Below are 14,999 nucleotides of genomic sequence, written 5' to 3' on the forward strand. Positions count from 1 at the left end.
TTGAAGTTTTATGAGAGTTCAACAGCCAACTTTTTATCAGCATGACCTCTAGATTAAACCTGTGCTAGCCTACCTACCCTCTCCACTTGGGTACTCCACACGTAGCTTCCCCTAGTCGGTTTCTTTCTAGTAGAACTATCTCCCAAAAGAGTTTTGTGAGGTTGACTCTCTACCTCATTATAAATTAACTCAGTTTTCTCTTCTGGCAACCTTTATTTGTTAAAATTTTTAGTTAACTATTTAGCAAAATCTACTATTAGTATTTGCACGTGAATAGTTTTATAAAAACAGGCATATAGAGCCTGAGCAAACCCCAGTGAAATCAACTGAAAGAATCTCATTAATTTCAATTATCTTTGAATCAGGCTCATACAGTACAATACAGAAATCCTATGGAAATTGAGCAACACCTATATTTTCACACATAAAGGAACTCTGATAAATACATTTTAGCAAAACAAAAATAGGAGAAACATGAAAGTTACATTACTTACAATATATACCGTTTGATTCTGTAGATCTTGAGTAATAATTTCTTGCTTAAACAGACGTACAAAGTCATTAAACGTGTTACAGGGCACATGAGAACTATGTTTATTTTCAGATGAAAGGCTCTGTAACTGGGTCAAAATTTCCTCTAAAAGCAGCCTTGAAGTAAAGCATTCAACACAGTTCACAAACACATGAGGAAGCTAAAAAATGAGAAAAGAGAGACAATCTAATTTAGTTATATTGAAAGAAAATACAAATGATAAAAAATCATCCAAATGGTTAAAAAAAATCAGAGCTCAATATTCTAATTTCCTTGCTCCCCAAAACAGACATAGGAATAAACTGCATCGCCATCAACAGGACCCAGTATTTACAGAAATAGGATCAATAAAGGATTATCATATCTGTAGCAACTCAAAATTTTACATACCACAAAGGGCAAGTAAACAGATTTTTAACCATATTATCTTGTGACAGAGTTACTAATATGAAACATTCAGTGTAAATTATGTTTATATTTAAAAAACCCTCTCTTCAGAATAACTCACAAGAAAAACGAAGATATATTTTTGATCAAAAACACTTTTTTAAATGTATTACACATTACTGGGTCAAAAGCATCGGACTCAGGCTGGGTCTCAGACTTCCATTTGACAGTAAAGTTTCATGTCAAACAAAAAAAATATCAAGGATTTAGTTTAAATAGGAAAAAAAATATTTGGAACGCAACTTCCACATACACTCGAGACAAGATGTTGATCTATACTTCCAATGCACTGTCAGGAGCATGAACCCATGATTTATCTGTGAAAATGAGCTGATGATTGGAAGCATTACATATAGCGTGATGTGTATTCAAAGACATTCCTGCCATGAGCTTGTCCTGTGGCAATAACTGTGCTTCACTATTTCAGGTTCCCATCTCCTCGCTTCATTTCTCAAATCAACTTCTGCAACACTTTTCATTAACAGAAGCCCTGAGATCACCTTACAGCATTATTTATATTGACATTTCAAGGCTGTTATACTACAATTTAGATTTATCAGTTTGTTTTGGGTTGCAGGTCTGTGTGAACACGGTACACAACTCTTACTTCTTCTGTGTGCTAAGTCCTGTGTAGTCAAAGCATTGAAATACATAAGATTCTTATTTCCGTAAGGTTATTTGCATATTTAACTCCTTTCAGAGTGGATTATAAAAACGACGATTTTTTTATTTTGTTATTTAAATTATAAGAAGTTCTTTTAAAAAAATAAGTCTGTTTAAAATGAAATGTGAATTTAAAACAAAATATGTAAAGGCCTAAACTTAATATTTCTTAAAACATTTAAATAAAAAATAAAATATTCTGAACCCATGAGCCTTTATGAAAAACTGAGTTGAAGACTGCTTTTCTATATAAAGAAAGAATCAGGGGGAAAACATCTAACTTTTGTAGCTTCATAAATGTAGCACAATAGGTCAGCCTATTAGGTATATTATTTTTCTAGGCCGACCTGAAATAATCAGTTTAATTCACTGACTACCATTAATCCCTCTGTTCAATAAATCATTTAGTTGTAAATGTGAAACATATTTTGACTAGAGAAGTTTATGTATACAAAACTTTTAAGGTTTTGTTTAATAAAAAATAAGTTTTATATGCTGTTGTGTGTTTAAACAAACTCTATTTACCATCCTAATTCAGCTTGATAGAAATCATGAGCAAAAAGTTAATTATCTAGTAAATAAGCAATAAATCATTCACCATTTTCTAACATAATAAAATGTACAATTAATAAGACTCTGAAAATATTAAGATATATAACTTGTTAAATAAATGTAGTTACAGCATACCCTCCTAGGTAGCAAAAAGGAGTACCAAATCTAGTGTTAAGGCTCTATTTGATTGTAAATCAACATGGTTATATCAACCAATGAGAATGCACCTCTCTTTAGAAAATAACTGAAGTACAAATGGAAAAGCTGATTAAAATAAATTTAAATTGAGGCTTTGCACTTGACAATTTAAATCAATCCACCCGGACACCAAGACTGGTCAGAAGAATGAAACTGACCAATTAGAGAGACAGCACGATCTACGTACAAACTTCACCGGAACACATGCCCCCAACTGTATGAAAACCCAGAGCTCTCCTTATTTTGTTTACAGCAGAAGAGTTCAAGTTTTGTGACTTCGCCCACTGCTTCAGCCATTACTTTTTTTTTTTTTGGGGGGGGGGGGGGGTTGAGATCTCAGCACTAAAGGGAGCTTTAAAATAAGGGGGAAAAAAGGGGGGGGTGATTTTACTGCTACTTCGAAGTAAAATTTCAGGCCTGTCAATTCTGGCAGTATCTTTTTAATGTTCAAAAGCTAAGGTTATCTGCCTTAATGGAACAACAATATTGGTTCCATTTTTATTATTCCATCTGTCACTCACATGTATGTAAGGAAAGAAAGGTTACTTGTGTAGCAACTGTAGCTCTTAAAATAGGTTGTTGGCATAGAACCTCACTCTTCAAGAAATATATGTTGTTCTTCACTGAACATCAAAACCTTCTGGAAAGCAGTAGTCACTAGGACACACACATTCCTTGCAGAACCAAACCTCTCATGCAAGGTTATAAATAGAAGCCCCGGTACTGAGACCATTACAGTCATTCCACTTAATTAGAACCCATATCAAAGGCTCAGCGGATGTGGGAAAGTGTGGATACATGCCGACAATCTATTCAAACAATGTTTAGTAGGAAGCATCCTTACTTCTTTCTTTGAATATTGTAAAGAAGAGTTTCACTCATGGGAGATTAAGTAGCAGTAACCAACACTCAAAGGAGAATTTGTTTAAGACAATTTAAAGCACTGTTCTCACAAGCTTCATGAAGATCTAGTTGTCACGTCAAGTGACTGATGTCTAAGTGTATGGTTTCAACTCAACGTAGCCGTCCTGCATGACTTAGCAACATAGATATTCTTCACACAAGCTGTAGAGGCTACTTTGGACCTAATGGAACATGTTCTAAGTCCCTCACATATGGAGACCCCCACAAGGATGTAATGTTACGTATAGAAAAACTTTGTCCACTTCAGCATACCTAGGCAGAGGCCTTCTCTTGGACTTATCCTAACTAGGGATGTAAATATAGTTTTAAAAGATAACTGTTTAAACGATTAAAATTATATCATTTAACTGGTTAACCAACTAAAGGGAGAGGGGCTGCAGCTGCTCCGGCACCACCATCAATGCAACAAATTCACATGGTTAAGTGTGCAAACAGGATGCAATTTTTAGCCAAATCAAACCAAAACAAAAAAGTCATGTAAAGGAAGAGGGGAATCAATAAAATAAGGTAAAAGAAGCCAACAGGGTGGATAAAGTTAGGTTGGCCTAGCTCTAAGACTCTCAAAGCTCATATTTTATATGACATCTTATTTACCTTATCACATTGCTCAAATCAGACCTTAAACATGTGTAACAACTCATGACAGCAGGTTTGCAAAATGAGCTTTCAGTTATGGCAGTCTATTGGGAAGTTAAATAATACATCAAGGTCCAATATTTAAGCTTTATACATCGGCTATCTTGCAAGAGGTCTACATCTACCTTAAATTCTAACACCCAACTAATACTGATTTCCATATTCAAACAGGAAATAACATTTGAAACCAAAAACTGAAGGTTTATAATGATTCAATTAATCATAATTTAGATTACATTATTGAAGTCAGTATTATCCATATTTTTATTGTCCCATAAATAGGTCAACAACATGGCCAGTACGACTTCAAGACATTTCGTTAATTTTTAAAAAATCATTCTGACTCACTCTGCTAGCTGTGCACATAGCTAACCAGTGTAACTGCACATCAGGGCACACTGATTTAAATATAAGGGATTAAAACCATCAATTTTAATTAGGGCTGTCCATTAATCGCAGTTAACTCACACGATTAACTCAAAAAAATTGTGATTAATCGCAGTTTTATTAGCACTCTTAAACAACAGAATACCAATTGAAATTTATTAAATATTTTGGATGTTTTTCTACATTTTCAAATATATTGATTTTAATTACCACACATAATACAAAGTATACAGTGATCTCTCTCTATTATTTTTATTACAAACATCCAAAAGTATTTATATAAATGGTATTCTATTGTTTAATTGCATGATCGCAATTAATTTTAATGGTGTTTTTTTTAAATTGCTTGAAAGCCCTAATTTTAATCATGAATTAAATCAGTGAACAGGAAAAACTTGATTTAAATTATTTATTTTAATCTTGTTTTGTATTTGTACTTTAGTAATTTCCTAGAGAGAGACTCACTGATTTTAGTTGGTATATTTGGGTACTTCCCAAATATACCAGGAGGATATGCACTTGCGCTTGCTCTCGCTCTTTATTTATTTAAACAATTATATGGCTTCGCACGAGTTATTCAGATTCTTAATTTTTACTTTTGTAAATTATGTTAGAAAATGGTGAATGATGATACATTTCTGATTGCCAGATGATTAATTTGTTACTCATATACAGTACAGGACCTAATGAAATGGTGCCTTGAACAAGATCAGGACTTCTAGGCATCATTGTAATACAAATAGCCAATAACTGGTAGCATTTTGGGATTAGTATTTGTAACATGCATACAAATAGAGTTTTATAAGCAAATAAAATGGATTGAAAGGTGAATTTCTCAGCTCAAAAAAAGTGAGCTGTAAATGACTGTCTCAGATCAGTGAGTATTGTCTTTGCTCTAGTCAGTCCAGACAGCCATCTTAGTTTACCACTCCCCACTTAAAAAAAAAAAAAAAATCAAATCCAAGTATTTTTGTTTGCTTGTTTTTTTAATTTCAAGCCAGGCTGATTATGATCAACACTGGCCCTTTATTAATGACCATTCACACACCTTTCTATACTGGACCCACCAACTCCAGAACATTTTCTTTTATCAATTTTGAATATTATGAGTTTATTCTATTTTAATTTGCATTATGTTGTGCAGCATCCTTGATGAGAAAGAAGATGTTCTTTGTGGCAGTCAAGCAATAAGTGGAAGAGATACTGTAAGAATAACAGACAAGAAATAGGAGCAAAATAAATTGTTCTTGCAATTTTCCACCAAATTGAAAGTAGCTAGTTTGGGAACTTTTTTTAATTTCTCATTGGCTCAAAGTGTCTTATGAATTCCATAAGAATTTATTCTTACCTCTAATGTTTCTAGAAGAGTTTGCATCACATAGGTCTTGCCACTAGATGTATGTCCGTAGATAAAGATGGATGGGAAGCTAAAATGCTGACGCTAGAAAAAAAAAGTTTAAAAATTTTAATATCTAACATTCTCTTTATTTCTGAGATTTAGAGAACTTTGGCTCATCTAGTTTGCTGCCAGAAGAAAGCTTTGTTTTAAATTAAGAGACTCAAATACAGAACACTCATTAAGATGCAACGTGGTATTTTATCACTTTGATTCTATAGTCCTCCAAAACTGATAGCAGGGTTCAAAAAAGTCCCTAAAGCCACCACTGAAACTCCCAGATCATTAAGGCTGTCTCTTCATTAGGCAAAGGGTGTGTTCTTAACTCAAGTTAGCTAAACTGAGGTAAAATTCTAGTGAAGACAAGGCAGTTTGTTGGCTTTACTTCAATCTGTTAACTCGTAAGAAAATTACAACTGGGATTTTAACTCAAGTTAGCTAACCTGAGTTAGATCATGTCTTCTCTAGGGACAAAAAAGTGTTCTGGATTCTGCCACCCTTACTCATGTTGAGTAGTAGCTTACTTGTCAAGATGTCCCACAGATAATGATGGCACTAATTGCAGAGTACTATTCAACATGTGTAAAGATGTCAGACTTTGGCCCTTTAAGGGTACATCTACACTGCAAAAAACAAGATCTACAGCCTCAGGCTCATACTATGGCACTAAAAATCATAGAATCAGATGTGTAGGAGTGGAAGGGACCTCAGTAAGTCATCTACTCCAGTCCCCTGCACTCAAGGCAGGACTAATTATCTAGACCAGGGGTCGGCAACCTACGGCACACATGCTGATTGTGAGTGGCACGCTGCTACCTGCCACAGTCCCGGCCCCCAGCCCCCCCACCCACCGCTCTCCCCTGCGAGGGCAGGAGGCAGAAGCTTGGTCCTGCGGCAGCAAAGCCTCCCCCATTCCTCGCTTCTTTCCCCAGGGTGCTGCTTTCCTGCCCCTCCTCCTCTCCTTCCCTGCGCCAATCAGCTGATGGCCCTTGCAAGAGGGAGGGAGAAGAGTGGCAGCGTGCTCACTGCTCCATAGAGGAGGCAGAGAAGAGGTAGGGACGGGGCCTTGGGAAAGGGGGTGGAATAGGGCATATCCCTTCCAGCCCCCTGCCATGAGCCGCAGGGGGCTGGGAGCACCCCCACGAGCCAAGCACCTCAGCCTGCTGCCCTGACCCTTGAATCCCCCGCCACACCCAGCCTTCTGCCCTGCATCCCCCACGCCCTCCAGCCCTCTGCCCAGACCCTTGAACCCCCACCCCACACCCAGCCTTCTGCCCTGCACCCCCCACACACCCCAGCCCTCTGCCCTGATCCCTGAACCCCCACACACACATCCAGCCTTCTGCCCTATAACTCCCACACCCCCACTGCCCTCTGTCCTGACCCCTGAACCCCCACACACACACACACCCAGCCTTCTGCCCTACACCCCCCCCCACAAGCCAGCCCTCTGCCATGACCCCTGAAACCCCCCCGCCCAAGGTCTGGGGTCCCGGCCCCTTGCCAGCCAACATCCCGGCCACAGGCCCCACTCAGCCCACTGCCGGCCTAGGTGAACAGAACCCCAGGCTGGCAGCGAGCTGAGCAGGCTGGCGGCGTAAGATCAGAATTTTAATTTAATTTTAAAGGAAGCTTCTTAAACATTTTGAAAATCTTTTTTACTTTACATACAACAATAGTTTAGTTATATAATATAGACCAGGGGTCGGCAACCTTTCAGAAGTGCAGTGCTGAGTCTTCATTTATTCACTCTAATTTAAGATTTCGCGTGCCAGTAATACATTTTAACATTTTTAGAAGGTCTCTTTCTATAAGTCTATAATATATAACTAAACTATTGTTGTATGTAAAGTAAATAAGGTTTTTAAAATGTGTAAGAAGCTTCATTTAAAAATAAATTAAAATGTAGAACGCCCGGACCAGTGACCAGGACCCGGGCAGTGTGAGTGCCACTGAAAAAAATCAGCTTGCGTGCCGCTTTTGGCATCCGTGCCATAAGTTGCCTACCCCTGATATAGACTTGTAGAAAGAGACCTTCTAAAAATGTTAAAATGTATTACTGGCACGTGAAACCTTAGAGTGAATAAATGAAGACTCGGCACACCGCTTCTGAAAGGTTGCCAGCCCCTGACCTAGACCATCCCTGACAGGTGTTTGTCTAACCTGCTCTTAAAAATCTCCAATGATGGGGAATAGCAGTTTAGATGTTTCCGGTTGGGCCGGAGCTCAGGTCCGGCTCAGGTCCTACCCCTTTTCCAGGTTGCAGAGCCCAAGCAGGAAAGTCTGCACTGTTATTTTTAGCACTGTAGCATGATTCCAAGTCTGTAGACCCAGGCTCTGAGTCTTACTATGCATTTGGGGTGCGGAGGGGTTTGGCAGTGTAGATATACTCTCTTTTAGACTCAAAAAGCTGAATATCAACTTCCACCCTCCTGATATTTTCTATAATGGAAAGCAGTTAATTAAGGCTTACAACTCAAAAAAAAAAAGTGTAATTTCTCAAATTACGTAGTGATAAATACAAGTTACGAAAGGGCTAAGATTGAAGATATTGGAACATGGGAGGAGAAAGAGAAGGACAGAGAGGGGGCAAGCTTCCTCACCCATAATACCTAAAACCATGGTTGTTACCCAGTATTCATGCTATATTTCTCAAGGTAAACTTTATCAAATTATAAATAATTTTAAGGGCTAATAAAAATTTATATCTAAAGCTCTGCTATTGTTTCACAAAGCCTGAGTAGCCATTTTTGCGGCTGTTGCTATTTAAAATTTTACCCAAACCATATTTTAGGAGCCTAAGTCACTTACATGCTTTGAAAATGTGCTCATTGTAGCTTTAAGGCAGCTGTACATATTTAAAATTAACTAAGACACCCAAACTGACAAAGTTAACAGAGAAAACATCTTCTGATTAACAATGAAACTACATGCACTCAGGTCACGACTTCAAAACAAGTGCCTGAGTAAAGGTAAGTCTTCAATATGTTCTGAAGGCAATGCTTGAAAAATTCACTCTCCAGTGGCAAGCAGGAAGCTTACCCTGGAAAGCATTGGAATGCCTAAGCCATAAAGATTCTTCAGAATTTAAGCTTTTGTTTAAAAACAAATTAAGCTTCCAGCCTTTATAGCTACAATAAATACATCAAAATCCAGTATTTAAGCTTTATAAATATACACCTTGTAAAAATCAAATGCAGTACCAGATAAACTATCAACATCAATTTACATATTGTTAACTGAATGTAAATTGATACCATGCTGCCTTCCCAGAGTCTGCAGATAAACAGCTCCATTGCCTTTGCCACTGCAATAGCTTTGCCAAGCACCAGTAGAGTAAAAATAAACACGTCTCTGGTCAGTTTTATAGCAACTATTCCAGAGCTTTATGGGCAGCAATGAAATTATCAAGAATCATGTTTCATGTTGTTTCTGTTGGGAAAACTACCAGCACAACAGCAGAGACAGGTACCAGAGTTATTCATACAGGAGGGCCACCCAAGAAAAGCTGAGTTGTGAGAGGAGTAGAGAGGCAAGGATCTTTCCTATCACCACCTCACAGCAGCTAAGAATGACTGGTAGCGGAAAGCCAACTAACAGCAGCCAGGAGGGGAAAAAATTGCTATAAAGCTCCCTCTTGCTCACAGCAGCTAGAGCACAGGTAGGCAACCTATGGCACGCGTGCCAAAGGCGGCATGCAAGCTGATTTTCAGTGGCACTCACACTGCCCGGGTCCTGGCCACTAGTCCCGGGTGGCTCTGCATTTTAATTTAATTTTAAATGAAGTTTCTTAAACATTTTAAAAACCTTATTTACTTTACATACAATAGTTTAGTTATAGATTAGAGACTTCTAGCAAGAGACCTTCTAAAAACATTAAAATTATTACTGGCACGCAAAACCTTAAATCAGAGTGAATAAATGAAGACTCGGCAGACCACTTCAAAAACGTTGCCGACCCAGAAGATGTTGTGTTGTCAAATTTATCAGACAAAATCTCAAATTACAATGTAAACAGCTAGCCTAGCTCAGAGTAATAATACATTTAAGTTTGTTTTCAGCCTGTCCGTCAAAACAAACATCTTAGTAGAACATCTATAATCTACCCAAATACACAATATAGAACGAGCTACCTCTCCAAATATTGACAACAGTGATGACACTTGGGATTCTCGACAGGGCACCATACTTTCCAAGTGAAGCAAGGTAGCTTCAGGATACTCTGGATGTTCGAAATTAGGCATTTTGAGTCAAGTTTCTGTCAGTCATCTAACTGAATATGCATGTCACCTTCCAAGAGGCAAGAAGGATCAAAGCGATGACCTGGAAAATAAAATGATGTTATTTTTTCATATGTGGGAAAATAAAAGTAAACTAAATAAGAGGTGACAATCTCTTCTTATAATCAGACTTTGTAACCAATAGCAATGATGATTAGTTACTTATATCGTGGTAGAACCCAAAGACCGCATTCAGAACTGGGGCCCAATAGTGCCGGGCATTATACAGAAATAGAAATAAAAAAGAGAATAACTGCCCTCAAAGGTTTACAACTTACAGACACAAACAAATGGGAAGGAGTGGATACAACAAATAAGCAATGAATATGCTGTCACAACTTTGCTAGTTACATGGATTGCAGTTAGTTTTTACTTTATTTTTTTAGGGTAAAGATAGGAAGTAAAGGAGTAGGGAAAAGAAAAGAAATAGTCTCAGCTGGTCATCTGCTTAGCCATGATTAGAAAAATGAGATTAGTAAGCATCACGGCTGAGACCAGCCTTAAAGAAGGATATGAAAGATGAATATCTGAAGAGCCACTATTTTATCAGAGAGTTTTCCTTAAGCATAAGGGGCAGCATGGCAGCACGCATAGAGGTGTTTAAGCAAGCAGCTGATTGGTGGGTGATAAGGGATGGGAACACTTGCAGAGTAAAAGCGGGGGCTGACATCATAATAGGTTACTAAATCAGTTAGGAGATGGGGCTAAGTTATGAAGAGACTTAAAAGGTAACAATAAGAAACTTATATATTTGATGTGGAAGTCAATGGGGAGCAGGTGGACACCTCAAAGAGGGATTCAACGTGATCAGAATGACAAACCAGAAAAATGATCTTTAATCTGAATAGACTTGAGGAAAGCAAAAGTTACAGCAGTCAAGTCTGGATGAGGGTTTGATGAGTCTTCACTTAGGGGGGGGAGGGAGGGAGGGAGGAAGGAAGGGAGAGAGAGAAAAAAAGGCTAGATTTTAAAGATTATTTTTTTAAAGACAAGATAAAAAACACAATGGCCCAGTCAAAGATGACACCTAAAAGCTATACTACCTAAGCAACAGGGAGAATAGCGGTGTTGTCTACTCTGATAAAGAAAATGGCCAGATGGGAGAACCTGAGAAAAAAAAAAAGACAAAATTTAAAACGATGACTGGACATCCAGGAAGAGATGTCAGAAAAACAAGCGGAGATAGGACTAGATGACACAAGAGACCTCATTAGCTGAGAGGTAGACCTGTGTGTTATCAATGTAAAGATGGTACACCAAGTGCTTTACAAACATTAAAATACCCACAGGAGGCAAATCTTTTTATGCATATTGTACAATGAAAGAAAGAAAGAATGAACATCATCCCTCTTCTTGGACTGGAAGGGGGAGAACCAAACAGTCCTGATTCTCAAGGTTTGCCACCCATTTCTTCTGCATGAAAAAACCAGTATCATTGTGTGAAAGTGCATCTTGGCATCACACTATTTGTGCTGCCATGTCATGACATCGCATTAGTGCACGAGAACAATACAATCACCTTATTTTGCCACCTCCCAAAGGCACTACCTTATATCCCACGCAGGATTCAGAATAGGCCCAGGACTCACCAACCAACCAACCCTGCCTATCAAGACTTTGCTGCAAGCTTTGAGGTAGGCGGCTACTTTACCAATGCCACAGATATACTCTCCCCCTCAATTCCAGAGGAAGGAATTCAACCGTGTACCTCTGCTCCCGCCAGCACCCTGTCATTGTCAGCGCAGGTGGAAATCGCAGGGGCACCTGGCTGTAGCCATTACTCCCCACACCTTTGCAGCAGGTAGGAACCCGGCCCAGACCCACCCTCCAGCACCAAGGGGGAGGGGCGGAGTTTGCATGAAAACATCCCTCCGCTCTGCCAACACTTCAGCCCAACAGCCAGCGGAAAGCGGCTGGAACGGGCAATCCCGCCAGCGGCCACCCCAGCTCCGTGCCCCTGCGCGCCAGGACTTCGCCCCACAACTCCCCCCTCACGCCGAGCCCGCCCCAGCCGCGCCAGGACGTGGGGGCCCCTCGCCCACCCGCCCCCAGGACACGGCTGCGTTCGGGAGGATCCTGCCCCTCCCCTTCTGGCTCCTTCAGTGGCGGGGCAGCCCTGACGCTCCCCTCCCGGTCCCCGCCCCGCTCGCTGAGCCGGGGCCCAGGCAGGATGCACGCGCACTCCCGCCTCAGAGCCGGCCACTCACCCGCACCCGACACGCCGCCTTGCCAGGCGCTGACTCCGAACCGAGCGCCGGCCCTTGCGCAGGCGCACCTTGCTCCCATGGGCCCCTGAATGCGCACGTGCCAACTGTGCGCACATGCGCGTTAGGAAATTGAAGTCTCCAAGCATCAGCGCCCATATTGTGCCCATACCCGAGGTTAAGGGCGGGGGAGGGGGGGTTGTGCCTCCTAGGCCTGGGCGGCGCTGAAGGGGAGGAGGCGGAGCGGCCCGCGGGTTGGCAGGTGCCGGGGTGGGACGGGGAAGACGGGGGCGGTGGAGGTGGCAGCAGAGGGGGCTGGGCTGGGGGAAGAGGCGGAGCAGCCGCAGGGGAAAAGGAGCAGCCGGGGGTGGCAGAGATGGGGATGGGGGAAGATGGGGAGCAGCTGAGCGGGAGCACTCGGGGGTGGCAGATGGGATGGGGGTAGAGGGGGAGCAACCCGGGAGTGGTGGATGAGGAAAGACGGAGCAGCCGGGCGGTGGAGGGGGAGCAGCCGGGGGATGAAAGCTGGAGATGGGATGGGGGATAGAGGGGAGCATCCGCCGGCAGGGGGGAGCAGCCGGGGGATGGAGGAGGAGCAGCTGGGGGTGGCAGAGGAGGATGGGATGAAATGGGGGAAGACTGAGCAGCCGGGGAGTGGAGGGGGAGCAACGGAGCAGTCAGGGGATGGCAGAGGGGGATCGGGGAAGACAGGGAGCAGCCGGTGGGGGGGGGGAAGATGGGGAGCAGCTGAGTGATGACTGATGGGGAGCAGCCCAAAGGGTGGTGCACAGGATGAGGAAAGATGGGGAGCAGCCTCTGGTTAGCAGATGGGGATGGGATGGGGAAGACAGGGAGCAGCCTGGGAGGCTTCTCAGCATTTTCACACAACCTCTCTGAGTGATTGATTAAATTTTCCTTATATCAGCAGTCTGGAGGAGAGAGATAGAGTTTTGAAGCTACTATTTGTAAAGGCTGGTGCTGGGCCTAGGGGATCAGACAGAGTCCAGGGCTGTGTCGGGACTCAGGCCCTGGCATGTGCTGGGCCCAGGGCAGCAGAAGCAGGGACTCTTTCTCCAGCTTGTGTCAGAGATCAGCCTAGGCTGCATTTTAGACTTAAATCTGCTTTTGAAACCCATGGTAATTTATAGATTACAATAGCTACATTACTCTCACCACTGGAAGTCAAGAGTGTTTGGATGTCTGTGCTGAAAGCCACTTTACAATAATTCCTCCATGAAGAGGAAGAAGCTATAGTTTATTTAAGAAGCCTTCCATCACCAAGATAGATATTTATGTTGCTGTGCCACACTCAGACCTGAATCTGAAGTTGTTTGTGATTGCCAGCAACTGTGGAGCCTAAAAGGACTGAGATTAAAGATGGAAAAAATCATGGGACCATATGTTATAAATATTTAACTAATTCCTTGAGTTTTCAGTTTAACTCCTGTTAACTCCCTATCGAGTTTAAAGAGAAATTATATGTTGAGTCTCCATTTGTTAGTTCATTGTGTATAATTGGAAGTAACCTTTATGTTGTTCCCTGTGGGAGGTGGGGAGGGATAGGGAGGAAGGAAGGACTATAACAGATTGAAAGAAGTGTTGAACTAGCTAGTATACACTACTATATCAATGTCTCAGGGAGGCACTAGAGACATTTGCATCTGTCTTGTTGCTAACACATTTTCTAACTGTTACTAACAGAATACAATTAAAGAAAATCAGTATGCAATATGCCCTAAACTATTATGTTTACCAATGTGGAATATGATTTATCCGAAAAGAATGCTCATGCATTCAAACAAATTAAGTTTTGTAAAACTACCTTTTACAAAACACTTATAGAAATAGCATTTTTAAATGTCAATGAAAAATTTTATTACATTTAAATATGCCACTATTGTGTTTAAAAACTCAAACACAATAGTGTAGTGCTAGTTCATGAGAACCAAGATGTCATACTCACTCTCCAGTTTACTTTCACTGCCTAAAATGAGTGAAATGCAAAACAAGTGTATAAAAATTGTGATTTGTTATACTTAAGGTTCACACACAAAAACATACACAATCCTAGTAAACCAGCCAAAGGAGAGGGGGGAGAAAAATACAGAGCTATAGGCATATGTGGGTTAAAAAAATAAATCCAGAATGAAGTTAGAAAGAGTGGAAAGAAAAAAAAGAGGAGTGGGGAAAAACTATCACTGTCTGGAGTTCCTCTCCTTTAATTCCATTTTAGATCCTCTAGTCTGGCTTCTGTCCCTTGCATTCCACTGAAAAACACTCTTGCCAAAAACTCTCATGACTTCTAACTAAAGCTAAGAACCTGTACTCCATTCTCGTTTCTCTTGACCTGTCAGCTGCCTTTCACACAATCAATCTTCTTGAAATCTTGTCCTCCCTTGGCTTCTCTGAGTCTATCTCACCAGTAATTGCTCCTTCAGTGTGTCCTTAAGACTACCTTTCTCATCTGCCCTCCAATTTTCTGTGGGGGTTCCACAGGACTCTTTTCTTGGCCCCCTTCTCGTCTCCCTTTATACCTTATCTCCAGGTGATCTCATCCACAAACACAAATTCAGCTACCATTTCTCTGTATGTAGACTGTTCACAGATCTATCGCTCTGCTCCAACTCTGTCTTTGAATCCCTCCATGGACTCCTCTATGTTGCATCAAACACAAGCCGCATGTCTTCACTTTCAGGGCCCTTCACAGTCAATCCCCACCCTACCTATCATCTCTTTAACTACTGTGCTGCTAGTGTTTGCCTCCAATTGGACCATGATGC

At 41.1% G+C, this 14,999-nt stretch overlaps 1 protein-coding gene across 5 annotated transcripts in view; it reads right to left on the reverse strand.

The window, feature by feature from the left end:
* Positions 1–12,327, reverse strand: part of ORC5 (origin recognition complex subunit 5) — a 129,640-nt gene extending 117,313 nt beyond the window's left edge. For 2 of the 5 annotated variants that reach the window (XM_045001881.1, XM_045001882.1), the window contains exons 1-4: positions 11,059–11,857; positions 9,869–10,058; positions 5,688–5,780; positions 495–692 (exon numbers count right to left, since the gene is read on the reverse strand). In XM_045001881.1, the coding sequence (XP_044857816.1) occupies positions 495–692; positions 5,688–5,780; positions 9,869–9,979 (402 nt within the window). In that variant the 5' untranslated portion in view covers positions 9,980–10,058; positions 11,059–11,857. Of the gene's footprint in view, positions 1–494; positions 693–5,687; positions 5,781–9,868; positions 10,059–11,058; positions 11,858–12,057; positions 12,078–12,222 lie in introns of those variants that run through there. The other 3 variants (XM_045001879.1, XM_045001880.1, XM_045001878.1) reach the window with 3 other exon arrangements.
* Positions 12,328–14,999: the final 2,672 nt, after the last annotated feature.

The sequence above is a fragment of the Mauremys mutica genome, chromosome 1 (genome assembly GCF_020497125.1).
Source record: "Mauremys mutica isolate MM-2020 ecotype Southern chromosome 1, ASM2049712v1, whole genome shotgun sequence".
In the NCBI taxonomy this organism is placed as follows: Eukaryota; Metazoa; Chordata; order Testudines; family Geoemydidae; genus Mauremys; species Mauremys mutica.